Source organism: Tyto alba, unplaced genomic scaffold (genome assembly GCF_018691265.1).
Source record: "Tyto alba isolate M040663 unplaced genomic scaffold, T.alba_DEE_v4.0 Super-Scaffold_45, whole genome shotgun sequence".
NCBI lineage: Eukaryota > Metazoa > Chordata > Aves > Strigiformes > Tytonidae > Tyto > Tyto alba.
Genome location: NW_024881321.1, coordinates 28236937 through 28257368, shown reverse-complemented (window position 1 = coordinate 28257368; position 20432 = coordinate 28236937). Strand labels below are relative to the sequence as shown.

Sequence of the window (20432 nt, the reverse complement as noted above, 5' to 3'; positions counted from 1 at the left end):
TAACTTCCTCCGACTGGATTCCCTCCCACGGCTGCTCTGGTGTGGGACTCCCCCGCATGCTGCAATCCTCCCAGCACTGAATTACAGCAGCAGGGCTACCTTTTCCCACAAGACTCCGGCCTTCTTCAGGCACAGCACCTTGATCAACCAGGTGGAAGCCACAGGCCATAAATCAATGTCTGCTCCACCGTAGATCTTCATGGGTGGCAGGGGGGGCCGCCCTGCCGTCTCACCACAGGATACAGGGGGGTCTCTGCTCCGGCACACCTCCCCCCTCCTTTCTTCCTCCGTTCCTCCACTGACCTTGGTGTTCACGTGGCTGTCGCAACTCCTCCTCCCAAGTCCAACTGCCCATCACCACGTCCCTTCTTAAATATGTTATCGCAGAGGCGCAGCTGATTGGCTCAGTTTTCAAGCAGAAGTGGAGCTGACTTGGAGCTGGGGGAGCTTCGAGAAGCTTCTCACAGGGGGCTGCCCCTATAGCCCCCTCCCCTGCCACCAAAAAACCTCCACCACTCACTGAACCCAGGATAGGAGCTAGCAGCATTGCCTCCACTGAGCAACTGCAATTGGCAAATCCCCTAACAGACATACTGGCCCAGAGCAGAAGCCCAGTATCCTTGCTTCTGACAAGCAAGTGCTGATTAATAGGAAACTTAACCAACAAAGACAACATCTAATTTACCCGAAGTACTCATCCACCTTTGAAAAATCTGTAGCACGGAGACTTCTCAAAATGGTTTATTTAAAGGCTCTTGATAAATTTCTTTATAGATGTACTACTGTTATTTGAACTCAGATTAACTTTTAGCACTCACAGTAGGAAGGCTCACCTCCTCTTACTTTGAACCTGACACTGCCCCCTTTACCTAACACTCCTTGATTATCTGCTCCACATGACCTACAGCTTACATAAAACAATTCTTGCTCCTTCAGCACTCAGAAATTTTTATCCTAACCAGTCCAAAAGCCATTCCTGCCTTTCCCTGAACATTAAGTATCAGATTAATAAAGTAATTAGAGTTAGGAAGGGACCTCTGGCAGTCATTTAGCTCAAACCCCAGCTGAAAAGTCAGCCTAACTAGAGCAGGTTGCTCTGGGACTTGACCAGAAATTTTGAGTAACTCAAGAGACACTGTGGCATCTCCATTCCTGAGCAACCCCTTCTAGTGTTTGACCACCCTCACGGGAAGTGAGCTCTTCTCACCCAGCTAAAATTGCCCCGTTTTCCAAATTGTCTTAATTTCCTCCTGTTCTATTACAGTTAAGAGTCTGGTTCTGATTGTCTACACACTCCCACCTGGAAATCAACTCTTACCTGCAATTTGGGTCACCCATAAACCTGCTGAGACCAGACTCTGTCCCATCATCCAGGTCATTAACCTTTAAACCACAATGGCCCCACTGCCAGTTCTTGAGTGACACCACAATTAATCAGCTACCAGCTGGATTTTGTACCACCCATCCCCCCCACATGCAGCCCAGTAGGCAGATAACTATAGCACCCTGTCACCTATTCCGTATCTCACCAGTGTGCCTCAAATAACACCGTGAGAGAGCATGGCAAAGTCCTTGCAAAGGTCAGTGCAAACAGCATCCACTGGTCTTTGTCTGCATGGCCAGCCCTCTCATCATGGAGGGCTGTTGTCCATGTGTTGGTCAGGCATGGTTTGCGCCTCGTAGCTTTGTATTGGCTGTTTCCAGTCCCCTTCCGATTCTTCACATGGCTGGAAGTGGCTTCCAGGAAAATTTGCTCAATCACCTTCCCAGGGACAGAGGTGAAATAAGCCCGTAGCTCCTCAAATCCTCCTTGCTGCACTTCTTGAAGAGGAGTATGTCATCTCAGAGCCCATACTGTATAACTAGGATGGTTTGTATGCATAGCTATATATTTACCAACAAAGCAAGCCAACTGTCATTTTAGCACTTACCTAAAAAAGTCTTCGTGCAAGTCCTCGGTCAGCTGTTTCTTCACAATTCATAGTATAATTCTCTGAGTATTCATCTTCTTTCCAGACAATATCCCTTTACCTTTATTTGTCAGCATTTTAGAAAATTAAAAAATGAACATATTAAAACACAGATTATTTCTCCACCCATGGCATAACCTTTCTTCATTTGATAGCAGTTTAGATTCCCACAGAGTTTTTGATGGAAAGCCTTGTTGAATGCCCTTGACAATCCAAGCCCACTACAACCACCAGACTTCCCTTATGATCATGGTTTTTTACTCCTTTCCAGAATCCTACAAGATTATTCAGGCATGATTTCGCATTGCAAAAACCACATGGACCTCCCACTGTATTGTATTAGGTAACTACCCACTAATTTGATACCCTGTAATAATTTCTCCTAGTTTTCCATTGCAGATGTTAAGCTTCCTGGTAGGAAGTAGAGGTCTTTTTAAAAATTATTTGCAAATTTTCCAAATACCGAGTTTTAAGCAGGAGGTCACATCCACATTTAGTAGTTTGGTTGTTTTAAATACCATCTAGTTCTGGCAACTGGTACCTTTAAATACTATCTGGTTTATCCCTTCTCCTGCCTTTTTTTTAAAAAAAAAAAAAAAAAAAAAACAAAAAACAACAAACTTGTTCCATAATTGCTTCTACTAACATTTCAATTTAAAGAGAGATCCTTTGATACATCCTCCATAATTAAAGGTTCCAGATCAGAACTTCAAAGCTCAAAGATGAACACAGATGCAAGAGGTAAAACAAAAGTTCTATCAATAAAGAAGCTGTATATCCAATCAGAGGATAGAAGGAGAGATCAGCTATTTGCCCTATGTATTCTCTAATGGGCTTCTCGTTCCCAGTGTGTTTCAAAAAGATTAATTTTATACTTTCTTCAGATTGTTCCTCAAACATCTATCTTAGCTGTACTGCAGAAATTATGCACCTTTGTACTTTGCTCTTGCAGACAAAACTTGACCTTTTAAAAAATGGTGAAAACAGCTCTGTGTAACTACCTCTCTTACCCTGCTATTTAGCTATGCCACAGCAGTTTCTTTTTGGACTTATCTTCAATAGTTTCATGCATTTTCTCGAAGACTCCCACGTGACATCTTCAAGTAGTTCCCATGCTACTTGCAAGGATTTTTTTTTTATAAATTGTCCTCAATATGCTTTTTTCATTTTAAGTAACAGAACACCCAAAGCAGAAGATTTTAAGAGGCAAAACTGTTTAATCCTATAAGAGATTTAAATACATTTTACAGTACAGCTGTTGGACAGTAACACTTTGAACCAGATCCTGCCACAACAGTCAGAATCACATGAAAAAACTGCTTCTCCATCTTCAGGTTTGCAGACTAACTGCTCCACAAAATACTCACTGACTGTGTCTAGCAATTCAGTCTCCACATCAATCATTGCTGCAGCCGCTGCCACTATGATGCAGGCACCAGGCTGGCCAGGAAGCAATACAACTAAGAGGCCAGAAGAGAATGAAAGGGCTCCAAAGTGAAATAATGGGAGAAGAACCACCACATAATAAAGTCAGCTTCTGTACATTTATACACCACATTGATCATGGGGCTTCAGGTCCTGAAATTAGACATCTATCATTTTTCATGAGCTGCTGTTTGTCTTCATTTCTAACCTATGATTGCAGAGAAAAAAAAAAAAAGTAGAATTCAGATACTAGATGTGAATTCAAGAAACAGAAAGCAAACAAATCTCTATTAAAAGACAACAAGAAAGTGTAAGCTAACTGCTTAAATTAGCTCTTGAAAATTTAACAGAAATTAAAATTTGACTACTGAGATTGAACAAGACAGTGCAGAGCCAAAACACCTGCTGAAAACTGACTTGATAGAGCTATGTGCATTCCTGTGCTTTGATGAAAACAGATGTTCTATTTGGATCTCCTTGATTATTTCTTCTGCCACAAAATCACTTTACCCTCTGTGTACCCCGGGGATATCTTCCCCTGCCTGCTTGTGACTAAATTCTCCTCTTTACTTCATACCTTTCTAGTCCCATCAAACCATCACCTTTTTCCTCAGGTTGCAGAAGCATCAACCTTCCTTCTTTCCCTCTGTGGCAGGGCGACAAAGCCAGGACCAATCTACCTTCCTTCACCTGCTGGGAAGGACTCCCCTCCCTCCCTGCCTCAGGACGAAACTGGTGGCTCACACTGCAGAACCGGGTTTCAGTATTGCCGACCGACAGCTGACAGTAAAGCATGACATTTTTCTGCCAACTCTGATCTTAAACACCTTCTTGTCCAAGACATTATAAAGGCAAAAGACTGAGGCATGTGCTAGAGAGGCAACTCACAATTATTTAATACTATATCCTAGAAGAAACTGAATATACATCAAAGGGGACCAATTATAAAAGCCCTCTGAGCAGCAGCTTAAGGGAGCAGACAGAAGCAGTTACATAGAAATGCATCTTTTCTGTCCCCTATCTTTCCAGGTAGGGGAAAAAGAACAGTTATTTTTTCCTTATCAGTTTTTATGTGCTGCTAGAACAGATGGAACAATGAAACTAAGAATTTAGGACAGATTAAAATAGTCAATTCTGCTAGCCCTTGCAAGGCCATACAGCTAAAAGTCCAAAAGTCACTTTGAGCATCAGTAGGGCAGACAAGCTCAGAGCCAACAATTCGAGCCTATATCTTGCCAAACAAGTCAAGCACAGATTAACAGTACTCCAACCAGCTCATTCTGTATGCAAAGCAAGCAGGTACAATGCAAAGGGGATGCAAGTCACACTATAAAAACATGTAAAACAAAAGCAAAAGAGCTGGCAAAATAGGAAGGACAACAGTGTGGGAGAGTGGGTAACATCAGGCTAACAACAAGGTAAATCGGAAGTGTAGGGTGTAACCTGGGTAATACAAGAAATAGGAGGTGTCTTTACAGAAAAAGAGAAAGCATGATTGTGGAAGTGAAACTTTCTTTTTCCACATGTCCTTTTAAGCTCTTCTGTTATCTATACATATGGCACAAAGTGAAAATCCTCTAGTCACACAGTACTAAACTTAGGTCCTGAAATGAAACATAACTCATAATTTTGTTTAAAATATCAATGCAACTACAATTACTTTCTTGCTATGAATATGTCCTAATTCACTTGATTTTTATGTTTTGTTTGGGTTTACTTTTAATATTTTGTTTGGAACTGCCTGATAATGGACTGAAATACAAGTAGCAGAGCATGAAACAAGAATGATAAACATCTACCATTCCCACTGCTCTCCTAATCAAAGCTACAGTTCTGTGTGGCTGCACTTAAGCTTCCCAGTCAATCTGTTAGTCAGATGCAGTCCATCAGTTTTACTGTTTCTCTATAGCAATGCCTGGCAGCCGTTTAGATGCCTGCTACTGACCCGTATCACAGTGGGGTTCTTTATCCCATTGTCAGATATCTGGCAATTTAATTAAAATGAAAAGAGATACACACTAATATGAAATAATCTGCAGAAGTCCGGGGCAGTGCTGCAAAACCCAGCGTACATTTACATGATCATTGACACATCAGCTTTGGACAACAGAACCACGAAAGTGGAGATCAAAACAACTTCGCTGAAGAAGGTAATGTGTTACAGAGAACCTATGCTTTTTAAGAAGAGCTATTTTCAGTCACTCCTTTTATTCAGTCAGTTAAATTCCCTAGTTGGAGGAAACCATTTCAATGAGCATTTTCAGGTTTTAAAAGCTTGTCAAGAAGGGCATGACCACTTTAACACAGTTGAGCTGAAGTCTGTGACACAAATCTTTAAACCTTCACTCCACAAGAAAAAGTTAAGTAGCAAAAAAATACATACACACACATATACACACAAACTCATTTGAGATTTCTCCCCAGTAGCTTAGTAAGTAGACTGATTAAAAAGTGTGTGGAAGACCACATCTCCTAGATTTTCCAACTTAGTGTTTTTAAGCATTTATAGTCCACTTTAAAGAAATGTAAAGGTATAAACACTAGTTCTTTGCCTGTATATTTGTTCCTCCTCTGTGGATTCTGTATTTGGAAGTTTTTATACAGAAGTTTTGAACCTTGCAAAAAAAGAATCCTATCTGTATTGAATTCAATACAATAACTCAACTTTGGAAGAGGAAAAATAAAGGCAAACTAGTTACGTTATTTAATTGTAAACTCTGGAAAGTTATTTCAGGTTGACATATGACAATTAAGGTTTTACACTATAATTTAACTGTGAACAGTTTAATAAAGAAAATTATCACTTTAGATGGAAGTTAAAGAGCTCTGAAGAAAACTGTCTGCACTGTGAATATGGGAAACTATGAAAGTGTTAGCTTTCTGGATAAAAATAATTTGAATAAAAATGCTTCACTCCTTCACATTTCTGAGAGGGAAGTGGTGAGTGAGTAGCCGTGTGGTGCTCAGTTGCCCTCTGGGCTCAAACCAGACAAACATACCCTGAAACTGTGTAAGTATTGCAGAACACTAGGAGTCCCAAGCATTAAAAACCACAAAAAACAAATATGTAACCACTTGATTACTGAACTACAAATTCAAGTTCTATTTTATCTACTAAGATCAGCTTCATAAGAAAAAGTGGACCCTCCCTTGCACCAGAGAGGCATACCATTCCAGTCTTAAAAGAAACATACAAAGGGACAAATTTATAACACGTGCTTAAGGCCATCTTTCCATTGAACTTTTAACACATTTAAAAAGTTACTGCTGGCAATAAGTTGTTTCTTTTGACAAACTAAAGTAACCCTCACAGCGAAAAAAATCATTGCATCTATCCTTCCTTTATGTAATAATTATAGCTCTGATCCTGTTCAAAGAGTTCTTAGATTGAGGAACAGGGAGTAGTTAAAATACTGTCCTGGGTTTGAGTGAGTGGTGGGGTTTCTGGTAGCTGGGGATGGGGCTACAGCAGTGGCCCTCTGTGAGAAGCTCCTCAAAAGCTCCCCTGGCTCCAGGTCAGACCCACCTCTGCACCAAGGCCGAGCCAAGCAGCGACAGTGGCTGCGCCTCTGTGATAACATATTTAAGAAGGGGAACCTGGGAAGAGGAGTTGGAGTTGTGAAGGAGAAACTTATGCAAACACTGAGGTCAGCGTAAGAAAGTAGGAGTGGCAGGGAGGGTACAGTACACTAGAGCAGAGAGAGTCCCCTGCAGCCTGTGGTGAGCAGGCAGGCTGTCCCCGACACCCACACGGAGGTCCATGGCGGGGCAGATGCCAACCTGCAGAGGAGCCCACACCAGTGCAGGTGACTACACCTGAAGGAGGCCAGGACTCTGTGGGAAGCTCCGCTGTTGTAATTTGGCACTGGGAGGATTGCAACACACAGGAGGGATCCACACTGGAGCAGCTCAGAAGGGCTGCAACCCATCGGAGGGACTCATATCAGAGAAAGTTCATGGAGGACTGTCTGCCATGAGAGGAACTCCGTGAAGGAGCAGGGGAAGAATGTGAGAAGTCCTCCCCCTGAGGAAGGAGGAGTGGCAGGACTGACTGCATCCCCCATTCCCTGTCTCGCTGTGGGAGAGGAGGTGGAGATATCATTAGCGGAGCAAAGTAGAGCCCAGGAAGAAGGGAGGGATGGGAGGGAAGGTGTTTTTATCATGTGGTTATGCTTCTCACTGTCCTATTCTATGTGTTAAGTGCTGTTGCTGCTAGTGTTTTAATTAAATTTATGTTCTTTTTCTTCCCCTAACAAGTGTACCTTTTGCCTGTGACCATAATGGGTGAGTCACCCCTCCCCGTCTTCACCTCAACTCCTGAGCCTTTTGCTTTATTTTCTCCTTCCTGTTTTTGAGGGGGAAGGGGTGAGTGAGCAGCTGTGTGGTGCTCAGTTGCCCTCTGGGCTCAAACCATGACAATCAACCACAAGAAGTGGTCTACTCTGAGGATGGCGAGACATTGGACAGGTGAGACACTGAACAAGTTGGCAAGAGAAGATGTGGACGCCCTCTCCCTGGAAGTGTTCAAGACCAGGTTGGACTGGTCTCTGAGTAACCTGATCTAGTGGAAGGTGTCCCTGCCCATAGCAAGAGGGTGGAACTACATGATCTTTAAGGCCCCTTCCAACCCAAATCATTCTATGAGTCTATGATTTTAAGTGAAAGAAAAAGCTTGCACCTGAGGTGAAGAACACAAGACAGGATGGGCTTTGAGTGGCTAGGACACAGCTCTGCAGAAAAGGGTCTGGGGTTCCTGATGGACACTGTTGAATAATGGCCAACAACATGCCCTTTGTAAATGAAGCAGGCTAACCAAGTTACCGATCTATGTTAACAGCAGCTAGCCAAAAAGATAGGGTAAGTTATTTCCCCCCTCACTCCCTCATTTAGCACTGGTGAGACAGCATCTGGAGCAATGTGTCCAATTTTGGGTTGACCAGTAAGACACTGGTATATAACAGGGAATGTCAGCAGAGGGCTGCCAAGATGATCAAGGGGCCGGAACATATGATAACACAAGGAGTAGCTGAGTGAGCTAGGTTTATTCAGTATGGAGACAAGGCAGCAACCAGGTAGACCTCAGTACTCTGTTCAATTTTCATGTGAGAATGTAGAGAGAAGTTGTAACCAGACTATTTTTGGATGCAAATAGCAGTAAGACAGGAAGAAGCAAACACAATTTGGAAAATGGGACATTTCAGCTAAGTAAGAAAACCTCTCTTCCCATGAGGGTGGTCAAACACTGGAAGAGGGTGCTCAGAGACACTGTGGCATCTCCATCGCCGGAGTTAATCAAAACTTCTGGGCAATGCCCAGAGCAACCTGCTCTATTTTAGATGACTTGAGTGGGGATTTAAGCTAAATGACTGTCAGGGGTCCCTTCCTACCTACATGGTTCCGTATTAAATCCAAATGACTAGTACTAGAGAATAACAAAGTATTTCATAAAATTACTCTTCTCATCTGAACCTTGTTAAGTCAGCAACAGAAAAGATATAACTTTAGTCTGACAGAGGCTTTGCTGGCATGAAAACAAAGTTTTTGCAGTTACAGAAGTTATTCATCAGTCACACTTGAGGCTTCTTGCAAAATAATGGTCCTACTCCCATCACTAAAAATTAAGGTCTAGTTAAAAGATGAAAATAATACATGACAATTGTGCTACTGGGGATTTACAGTGTAGGAGCTGAAGAAGTTTAATTTAACATTTGGGTTTCTTATTACAACACTTATCTGACTTGAGAAACCTATGCCAAAAAAAGAAGAGACCTATGTAGGACAGGAGCTCAAACTAGGTAGTACTTGAAGTTTCTCATTATGTCCACATCTTTCTCTTCCAAAAAGTATAGAAGAACATATGCTTTACACCCTAAACCCAAGTTTTATTTGGAAAAAAAAATGAACTTTCAAATTGCATAATTTTGATCCTTCCTTCACTTCGCAAGACTGTAGCTTTATTTCTGATCCCTGCTTTCTTCTGCTGTCTTCCAGACTTTGCTCTCACTTTGGGCTCACAGCTTATTCCTACGCTGCTTCTCCTCTTTCCCCTCTTACTCTGAGGAATTCCTCAAGCAACTACCATAAGTTGCTATCCCACCTACCCCCACATTCTCAGCCTAGCCTGCGTGCAAAGACACATGGAAATAAAGTCAAAAATTGCAAGAACCTTCTTTTGAGTGGGAAAATACACAATCACTGAGATACAAACATATTTGCTACTTAAACAAAAGCTAGCTCAGAAAACAAGTTAGAGATAGGTTACTTGGTTAAAGAAAAAAACAAAACAAAACGCTTTTTCCTACATTGCCACCTCTAAAATTTCATTTAACATACAATTAAAAAGAATAAGATGCTCAAGTCTTACAAATGGAAATCTGTAAGTCGGCAAGCTCTTTCCATTGACATTATTAGACTTTAGGTGAGAATTTGAAAAAAAATTATTTTTGATTAGTGTTTTGTGAAGTATGCCTCCTTCTTTCACTCACCTCAATTTCAAATTTACTTTTTTTCAGAAAGTGACTTGTCTCAGAGAGTTCGTCTCCTCCACATATTCTAACATCCTGAAGGCATCATTTCCCTCCAGTACCAAACAGCAACAGGAACCATGTGACCAGCCTTCTTATCAAGGTCAAGTTGCTTCACAGAACTGGGAAGTATACTCTCAAGTCAATTATGAATATCACTGTTTCCTTCATCAATTCTTCATTATTTTGACTTTGGAAATGGAAGTTGCATCTGGTCATTGTTTTCCCTACCCCAACATTATTTGTCACATGACATTCAGAGTTTCCCCAAGACTAAGGCAGTATGCTTGGCATCTCTATCGGTTTGCAGACACTCAGAACCACACTTCAACCTGCACTGATACACTTTCACAACATATTTTTAAAGAAAATAAGGGGTTTAAGACATTAAGTTTAAACCATTAATTAAAAGCCAATCCTCTGCTTTTTCTAGGATGACTTTAAGCTGTGGGCCAAACTCCAGGTCTTTGTAGAAGTATACATGAAGCCAGAACCAAAGTCCTTAAAGCCTGAAGATAAAAGACCCTATCCTTACAAGAACCCATTTTATACTTTGGTCAATACATATTGAGATCTTGAGCACTGAACATGTAACAGACCGCAAGTACTTCAAGAGTTACTGATTTTGCCACTCTAGAATTTGTTCTGAAAGAAGATCCATGCCATCTTGAACAAAATCCCAAAATACTTCTGTTAATTTTTTTGCCTTAAATTAGTAGCTGTTTCAAGGCTGAATCATAACAGCAGTCCAAATTAGACCCTTAATTCATACAATCAGCCTCCTACACAGTATCTGAAAACTTTGTTCGGCAATAATAGAACTTTGAGGGGACTTTAAGTTATCTTCTAAGGCAATCGGGAATATTAAGACATCCATTGTACTTTAGCACCAAAAGTTGGGGTTATAAATACTTCCAGAGAACTGGCAGCAAGTTGAACGCAGTACTGAACAAATTAAAGAATACAGGTTTCCATGCTTTAGCCAGGTCTCATTCTGCCCAGAGAGCAGCAGAGTCTTTACATTATCAACTCTGCACCAAACTCTGGGAGGAAATGCTTTACTCTTGTTGACTTAAAAGGCAATATGTGAAAACCACCAACACACCTGAAGGGAGAAATCAATCATCCAATCTCTACACTTTCCATTGAGCTTCTTTGTGATCACAAGAGCTGAGCTGGCAGAGATTTTTTCTAACCCACAAAGACTTCTCAAAAAAAAAAAAAAATCAAGACCAAGTTTATCCCTATTTTTGCCACTGGCTAAATCTACAGATTTAATCTCTATCAGTGGAATGGCATAACACAGTAACTTTTCCCACTCACACAGTAACTTCTCCTATTGCACATCAAACCAATACACACCCCAAAGCTACGGAAGAATTTGAGTGATATCCTATTCAGGAGGATTGGAAATTACTATAAATTAGGCAGCTAGTTAATAGAAATTTAAAAGCATCTTAACAACACAAGAGAATTACAACAGCTGCTATGTCTCATAACACTGTACAGCCCTAAGGGATGCTACTGACACTTCCACTCTCTTTTCTCCTCCAGGGTTTCTCTGCCTGGCTCCTGCACAAAGAACAGAATAGCTCCTTCATTTTAAAGAAAATCCTTTTAGACAGCCTATTTTTCAGCATGAAATACCAGAAGCCAAAACCTCACCCCTACATGATACATTAAACTAGATTAAAAAGGAAGCAGCAAGGTCTGTACGAAAGAAGCAAGCAAATTTGCTTGGGTAAATCACTAAGTTATCTTCCAGACAACTAGAACTACCGCTCAGGTGATAATTTTCATAAAATGTATCTCCCTGTCTCAAAACTTACTAAATTTCACAGTTATCTGTAAATGACAATGATGGGCAAATGAGAACACCCAATTCACAATTAAATTAATGCTGTCCTCTGTTTTATGAATACTAGCAATTAACAGTAAACATGTGTTCTACTCATTTTTGTAGGCAATCTGCTGACTTTTATTGCAGCAGCTTCAAAAAGTCTGAAGACAAGACTTAACTTTGGGTCAAAAGTTTCCCAGAGCTGTGACAGCCCTGATGCTGAAAAGTTCTGTCATTTGTCTCCTACTCTGGGCACAGGAAATCTCACAGGAAACTAGTACAGTGCAAAAACTAGTTAAGGAGAATTGCTACTTGTTGCCACAAGTTCTAAGGCAAGTTATCTTTAAACTCATAGAAGAAAAGATTAGCAAACAGCATTACTACCTCAATCGAGTTGTATCAAATCAGCCTAACTTACCTCTAAAAATGTATTACTTGACTTCAAACAGGAACAGTAGGAAGGAAATGCTTTTTAAAATAAAAAGAAATAAGCGGTATGACTTTAGACAACATTTCCAATTAATGTCACAAGCCAGAAAAAACAATCTACGAAAAAATGTGATGTGGCAGAGGCAGAACTCCCTGGAAAGCAATTTTGAGTTATACCAAACAAGAGGTTTATTACAAAGGGATTTCATTCTATTCAATGTTTGCATCAACAATGTGGATGCTGAATACAAAACACATTTATTAAATATGCCAATGATGAAAAGCTAAGAACAACAAAATTAAAATTTAAATCAATTTTACAAATTAGAGAGAATGAAATCCAGTGGGGATGAGCATAAGAATCATATAAAAAGACAATGGGAATACAAGTAGTGGTCTTTAAGAAAATTAATACTGCCTAATTCCCAAGCTGAACAGTCAGTCTTGGACAACTGCAAAATCACTGAAGTGTACAACCACAAGCACAACTTTCAGAATAGGCAAAGTAATCTTTCTGCTCCACTTTGTACTACACTTACAGATTAAATACTGTAGCCCTACTGATGCATCACATTTCAAGAAAACAACTGACAAATCCAAGGAGGAAAGAATGGCCTACAATAAATACAGAATGAGTGGGATTTGGTTACTTCTTAAGAAGGAAGTTTGAAAGAGGACTTCCTAAGAAACTATGTACCTAGTAGACTATTGAAGAGAAAAGGGGATCGATTTGTCCTCAGTTTCTCAAAAGAGAGAAGATTCAATGGGGTTAAAATTGAAGTAAATAAGATTAACACTAAGCATTGGGGGAACACACCACCACTCTCCAATAGTAAAGACAATGAAAACCTTAAGCAGAGTAACAAGGCTCTTTTAAACCATCAAACACGGGAGACAGTTAAGGAAGTCAAAAAAAAAAAAACAAACACCACGTTATCAGTAGTAGCAAGACCTTAGGAAATTGTTTAATCCTTGTTGTTCCTTACATTTATAAAAAAAAAACACTATATAGAGCTTACTAGCTCTAACATTCATTTCAGTAGAAGATACCAAGGTATGGTAGAGAATTTGTGCTTTTTCTCAGTTTAAACACTTTCACTTTTTTTTCTCTTCTCCCCAGTACCATCAGCATAGTCTTAATTTTCAATTAATGCTCTTACATTTTTATGATGATCATAGTTGCCATGGCTGCGAAGAACAGAGTCCATCTTACACTCTGTTATTCCTAGAGCTTTAAAAACACTCAATAGTCAAATAAAGGACTGCATAAGAAGAAAAAGGAATCCTACTAATAGTTTCTATTCAACTCATGCAATTCCATGACTCACGGGTTTAATGCTGATTTATACTTCCATAGAATAACTGAGCACACAGTAAGTTAAACAGACATGAGGAAACTGAGAGTATAATGGAAGCAAAATAATGAAAATCAATAGTTTCAAAGACAAAACTGCACTGATAATAAAGCTCATGGGGTTTACACAATTAGACTGATTTCACTCACTGTTTCATATAAGAAAATTAGACAACACTTTCAATGAGGTGTTCTTTCAAGTGTTTCAAATGTGTAGTTTAAAAGATTACCTTCCTAGTTTAACCAAACTTGTAACAAATAACAATGAATAATTATTAATATTGCGGGCACACCAGCAAGGGAAAAAATGTGCCTTGATTAGGACTTCTAAGGTCCCCTCTCAATCCCTCATACATAGAGAGGCAAAGCAAGCCCTGCCTCACACACCAGGTTTTAACTGGTAGCCTAACAGAGACAAACCATCGGTTTGGACAATATCTCTGCAACATGAGATGTGGCATTCTTCTCATCTAGCTTTAGACATCACATCCCAATTAGCCACTCCAGTTTTCCCTTGTAATCAGTGAAAGGAAGAACTGCCCCTCCAGAAGACAATTCAGCACATCCTAGACCCTCCAAAGGCCTTCCTGTATGACCCTGTTTCTCCCCAGTGTCTACAGAGGCAGCCTAACGTCACTCACTGACTTGGGACCAGCTTTTCCCTGACATCCCAGGTTAGGCATCTAACAGCATTTCTCTTCCTCTTCTTTCCTCAGGCAATGTTGGCAAAGGTTCCATAGTCTCAGCTTTTTCACATCTCTGAAGGAAAGCCAAACACAAGCATCATCAACTTCAGTGACTTTAAGAGAGGGCAAAGCAAATACACAAAAGACTCATCCTTAAAAAAAAAAAAAAAAATCTGCACCAGTCTTATTTCCTGTTGTAACAGCCATTTTTGTAAGGGAGAGTAAATAACCCAAATTGTAGATACATTGCATAGCAACAACTCTCCTGTTAAATGTATATGGGGGCTATGCTGCTGATGCAAGAACTTCCATGTGAACCTAACTGCATCTTCATGGGAAGAGTTCCACTGCCTTAATAATACTAATTACTGAAAATATTGAGCTGAAAACTACACTACTAAGAATTTAATCTAAAACAGCATCAGCTGAATACCATTCTCAATACTTTCACTATCCAGACAGAAACATTTGTAAAAGTGAAAGCTATACATTAGTATGAAAAACTAATGGTGTGCCTCTGTAAACACTTTAGCAGGTATTTAAGAAGAACATCTCACATCCTGAAAATTAAAAACATGTCCAAATATTTGGAGAAATAAAGTCAAAAGTTCTTGGTTTAGTTTGATTTTTTTAAAAGAAATGTCATTCAAAAGAATACCTTTGATTCTGAACAAAAAAAGATAGTTCTACAACTTCATAATAGCATCCAGTATATTGACAACAAACAACTTTTCATACTGAAGTACCTATGCTGGGACAAGGGCACAGTTCACTTCATACCATTAAGTCACACAGAGGCAAAAGTCCAGTGGCATCAAAATTAGAGCTGGGGCTTGGGCTTAAAGTTCAAGTCACTGAGGCACAGCAGCAATTTCTGCCCTGTGTTCCTTCTCGGGACCTGAGACTTCAAAACACCAACATCAGGAACAGGAAAAGCTGAGATAAAGTCTCTTCAGAACCTCGATGAAATTTCACAAGTATAACACCTTTAAGCCCACTGTCCATGAAAGAAAGAAGCCAGGGTGAGGTGAAGGAGTGTTTTGCACACCTTCTAATACCCACTGGGACCATCATCCACTCCTCCCTCCTCTCCTCACCACCAAGCCGGTCCCATGAACTCCAATTATAGTTTCTTCATGAACACTTCTAAAGACCTGAGATAAAAGGTAGGACATAATCTAGCTTACTCATAACAAAATAGCAAAGAGAATACTTCTGAGCACCACTTGTTTAATTTTTACTTATGTTACATTATTACCAGCTTCTAAGAAGCATATTTTCAGAATGATTTATACTCTAAATTACTTATACCCTCTATGTAGTAAAAGATCAGCTACATATATAGAGATCTGAAAGAACAGATTACAGTAACACCCTGCTATGAGGGGGTGAAAAAAAAAAAAATCAAAATACACTTATCCTCACTGCATCAAATATATGGCATAAGAGATCAAACACCTTGCTACCAAATTCGTAATATGGTTTGTCCTGATGCCCTCCAAGCCACAAACAAAATTCACTGTCAAATATTTAACCAATTTACCCTAGTCTTCTGCTCCATAGTTGAAAGGTGGAAAAGTTGAACTATTCAAGAAAGTCTAATGCCTCAAATACATTCAGAAGCTTTAAATGATGACTTAAAAATAATCTCTACGCTTCACATTAGACTCATATGCTAGTTTCTTACCTATTTTAGGCATACAATCTCCTCATTCTCAATTCTACCTTCAGACATTAGGGAAAAAAAACAACCACAACAACAACAACAAAAAAACAACTTGGACTTATACCTCTAATAGCACAGTCCTCCAGCAAAGTATTTTAGGCTTGATTCCAACTCTACCAGGAGCATAGGCACTCATGGCAGAGACAACCCATACTTTGGTGTTATCTGATTCATTTCACAGCTCTTTGAAAAACTGAAGTCAGGGTATGTTATTATAAAGAGAAGACAAAGGTAAAAATGAAAAGGTATCTGCCCAGCACAGGATATAATGCAAGAAGGAATTAATATTAGAATGATGCAACAAATAATTATTCACAGCACTTTCCTCACCTATCTAAAGATCAATCAAGAATCACACCAACCAAATCTTTCACCAACTAAAAAAAATGAAGAAAACACTATTCACCTGTAACAGTCAAATGTCACTACATGGCTTCAATCAAAATAATTACTAATTATCCACCAAATGACTACTATGACCTGCTATGTAATTCAACTCAAAGTTTTAAATTTACTTAGTGTAATCATGTTTTTATTTCAAATTACTGAAGCCACTACTCCAATATTACTGCCCATTTGTCACCTTTGCAATTCAATTTAAAACTCAGTTATTTACCTTCTAATAAGCTTTATGCAAGAGGAAATGAGGACTTCAGTGGCAGATTATGTATTTTCAGACATTTCTACAAGTATTACTCTTCCTCCTCCCTTCCCTGGTTTACACTACAAATTAACTGAATGCTCCTTAAACCTGTACAGTTACTACCAAGTTATTTTGCCCTCAAAGACATTCACAGCATTTCTCTTTCATTAGCACACAAATACATACACTTCATCTTCAGCTAAACATTTTTCACAAAATTGCATTAAATACCTTAGCAGTATTTTTCAAATACAGTTTGAGTCCACAACCACCAACAATAAATTCAAATTATCCTCACCGGAGTCGTGCCAAAAGTGACTAGCTTTACGGTATGGGAAGGCCTTTGATGTTCCTATGAAATAATCTTGAAGTTGTTCAACAACTACAATAATCGACTCTGTTACCTTGATGAATGGGCCCTGTGAAAATCAGTCCGCATGTGTCATGGAATGTATCTTTTTAAATGATAAGACACAAAACACACTGTGTCAGTGGTCCTACTGAAAATTTAAAGTTTGCAGACTCATAAAATTGATAGTAACATGAAACAATATAAGTTATCAGGAAAACTATCTAAAAGTATTTTTCCTAAATATTTTACAGACGTTGAAGTTCCAGTCACGACACTGTAAAGGTTTAAGAGAAAACTGAGCTCATAACTTCTCATTATGCACGTTCAAAGTCTATCACACAAATAAAACCAGGAACTGATATTAGCCTTAAAGTCTGATTTAATGGTAAATAAATCAGAACAAAGCCAAAACTTACTGGATCACCTAGAGCTATCCCGAATCGACACTGCCCATCTGTCAATTTTTTCCATTTTAAAAACAGACAAGACCTTGTGCAGGACCCAACAGAAGGCCAATACAAGGTAAGGCGCAGAGAGGCAGCGCGCACACCGGATTCAGAAGTTTTCCACTGTCCTCTGATCACCGAAGGAACATCGCCAGTGCGATTTCCGCGAGCACCGCGGTCCCTGCGCGGAGCCTGGCACAGCTCGCCGCCCGACCTTCAGCTCGCACAAAGCGAGCGGCCGCTGCGCAACGGGAAGGATTAAAGCAAAGCAGGAACGGTCAGCCCCGGCACGGCAGCAGCGCACACCGGGCAAAGAGTTTCGGGGCTTCTGGATATTTCAAACTCCACTGGTTACCGCGTTCGGCGGCTGCGGCGATCCGCTGGGTTCTGCAGAGGCACCCTCCTTACGCACGCGCGGGTAGCGTTTTGTCGAAAAGCAAGTTTCAAAAGGGCAAATGGGAGAAACTTGCATGAACCCGGGTGGAGTTTCTCCCGCGCTAACCCGCGCAGAAGGGCGGCTGCGTTCGCGCTAACGCGGGATCGGCACAGGTGTGAGGCGAAGAGAATGCGCTACAGGTAGCGGACAGGGAGGGGCACAGCCCAAAGCAGAAGCCCCTCCGGGAGGCAAGACCTTCTGTTTGTTTGTTCGCTTGCTCGTTCGTTAGCCCCTTTCGCTTCTTAACGACGGCAGCGGACAGTTCTTGCCAAACGAGCGGGGAGGCTCCCCCTCCCCACTCGCAGGGAGCCTTCCCACCGCGTTGGGGAAGGGGGGGGGGGGGGGGGGATCGGGTGGAAACCGAGCCCCCGCGGCGAGACGCCCCGCAGCACGCGTGGGCCGGCGGCCGCCCCGCGCAGGCTTCCCCCTCACACACCACCCCCCCCCCCCCCATTTCGCGTCTCCCACTGACCTGAGGGTGCGGTTGCTGGCGCAGCCGCGGCGCTCCATGGCGGCGGGCACGCAGCTGGTGAGCTCGGTCCAGTCGGCGTGCAGCCCGCAGCTCCAGCCGGTGGAGAAGCGGGAGAAGAGCCAGGTGTCCTTGTCGCCGCCCGGGCGGTGGCAGGCGCACTTCTTCTGCCCGGCCCGGCAGTAGCAGGGCTGCTCCAGGCGGATGTTGCGCACCAGGTGCCGCCCGAAGGTGGTGCCGCCCGTCTTCTGGATGTGGAGGAAGACGATCACGTCGCGGCCCCGCATGTCGAACCGCACCCGCCGGCACAGCTCCCCCCGCGCGAACGGGAACTTGGCCCCCAGCCGCGGCAGCCCCGCCGCCGCCCCCTCGTCCTCCTTCTCCCCCCTCTCCGCCGGGCCCCCCCCGCGGCGGGCGGCGGAGGCCGGGGGGCGGCGGGGGCAGGCGGCGCCGGGGCAGGCGGGCGACACGTACTGGTACACGATGAGCAAGAAGAGCAGCGCCAGCAGCGGCGGCAGCAGCCACCTGTTGAAGCGCTCGTCCATGGCGACGCGCGGGGAGGTGGAGAGGGGCAGGGATTAGGCGCCGCCGGGCGCTGTCGACGGGGCGGCCGCCCCGGTCGGATGCCGCAGCCGAGGGGCGCCCGGCTCCCTTCCCGACGGCATGGTGCTCGGCAGGGCGGCCGCGGCTCCGCTACCGCTCAGCCCAGCGCGCCGCCCTCCAGCCCCCCCGAGGCGGCCACCCCGCTCCCCGCCGGGAAGGGAAAAGGGGAAGCGCCTCGCGCCGGCCACCCGGCACGCGCGGCAACGGCACCGGCCGCCCGACTCCGATCCGCCGGCAACTCTCCAGCCCAAACACACCGCCCGGCCCCCGGCGGGGCGGGGCGGCCGCCGCCCGCCAGCCAATCGGGACGAAGCCGGCCGCCTGAGCAGCCAATGGGCGGGCCTAGCACGCCGGCTCCGTCGCCAATGAGAGCGGGCGGCGAGTAAGCGGCGGCCGCTGGTGGGAGTCGCTCCGCGCTCCCCGCGCCAGGTATCGGGCGGAGACCGAGAGCGCGCGGCGGGGGGCGGGGGGAGGGGTTGAAGCAGCCAATGAGACGCCGGGGGGCGGGGCGTGGGGCAGCCAATGAGATTGAGAGAGGGGCTCCGCCAGGTGAGCGGGGCGCGAGCGGGGGCGGCTCGCGCCGGCGCCCAGGTAGCGAGACGGAAATAAGTAACATAAATTTTAAATTGGTTTTGTTTATTTGTTTGTTTTGTTTCGGTTTTGATTGTTTTGTTTTGTTTTTCTTTCAAACTCCTTCATATCCTGTTATAATTTTTTCGCTTTTGTGAGGGAGGAGGGTGGTGTCTTTTGCCGTTGGCAGTTTCAGGCCCGTGTTTGCAACCCCGGTGATTAAGTATTTCCGATAACTAGGTGGGGCAACACTGACCGCTACGCAGATGAACTAACTAATTGCAGATCAAACAGTCGGCAGCGCCGCTGTGGTTTTCAAAGCACAAAGTCTCAAATGCTGAACTGACTTTGAGGAAAACATTTATGTCCCCAAGACTTTAACATCAGTAGCCTAGCACCTACTTTCTTAAAGTTTCAAAAGCTGATTTTTCAAGCCCCTTCACATATTTACAGCCATCCTCAGCCTGCAACTGTGTTACTTTCGCTATTGAAAAATATTTTTTCAATAAGCATTAAAATCTTTAGCTTACAGCTCACACTTAGCTGAGTTTTGTCAAAAAAACGCTGCTTTGTCTGAAATGAGTTCATATTTTCAAAAGCCTGTTACAAACCCTTCATATCCAAATACAAACCTCGTACAGGTCCTGGATTATAATATATTACTATGCAAAGCATTTCATGTTAGAACTGATTGCACATCTCAGTTATTTAATTACAAAATGCCTTTATTTACTCAGGGATTAATTAGATATCTGACAGTGCTAAAGCTACTTTCTTGCTCAACTCTAAAGACAACTTCACCTCTGGAAGGCTGATAGAAGAGTAGTGCCTTCCCATGGGACCATTTAACTTTAAAACTTAAAAAAAATAGGTAGACCAATGTATTTTAAGATGAAGATTTTTATACAGAAAGTAAGAGTATTTGGACTCTTGGAACAGAGTATCAGCTCCCATTAAAG

General features: G+C 42.6%; 1 protein-coding gene across 1 annotated transcript in view; it reads right to left on the bottom strand.

Moving 5' to 3' along the window:
* The window catches only part of HS6ST3 (heparan sulfate 6-O-sulfotransferase 3), a 314797-nt gene extending 295632 nt beyond the window's left edge, over window positions 1-19165 (bottom strand). Inside the window, exon 1 of the mRNA XM_042806237.1 lies at window positions 18304-19165. Within this exon, the coding sequence (XP_042662171.1) occupies window positions 18304-18845 (542 nt within the window). The 5' untranslated portion in view covers window positions 18846-19165. The remainder of the gene's footprint in view (window positions 1-18303) is intronic.
* Window positions 19166-20432: the final 1267 nt, after the last annotated feature.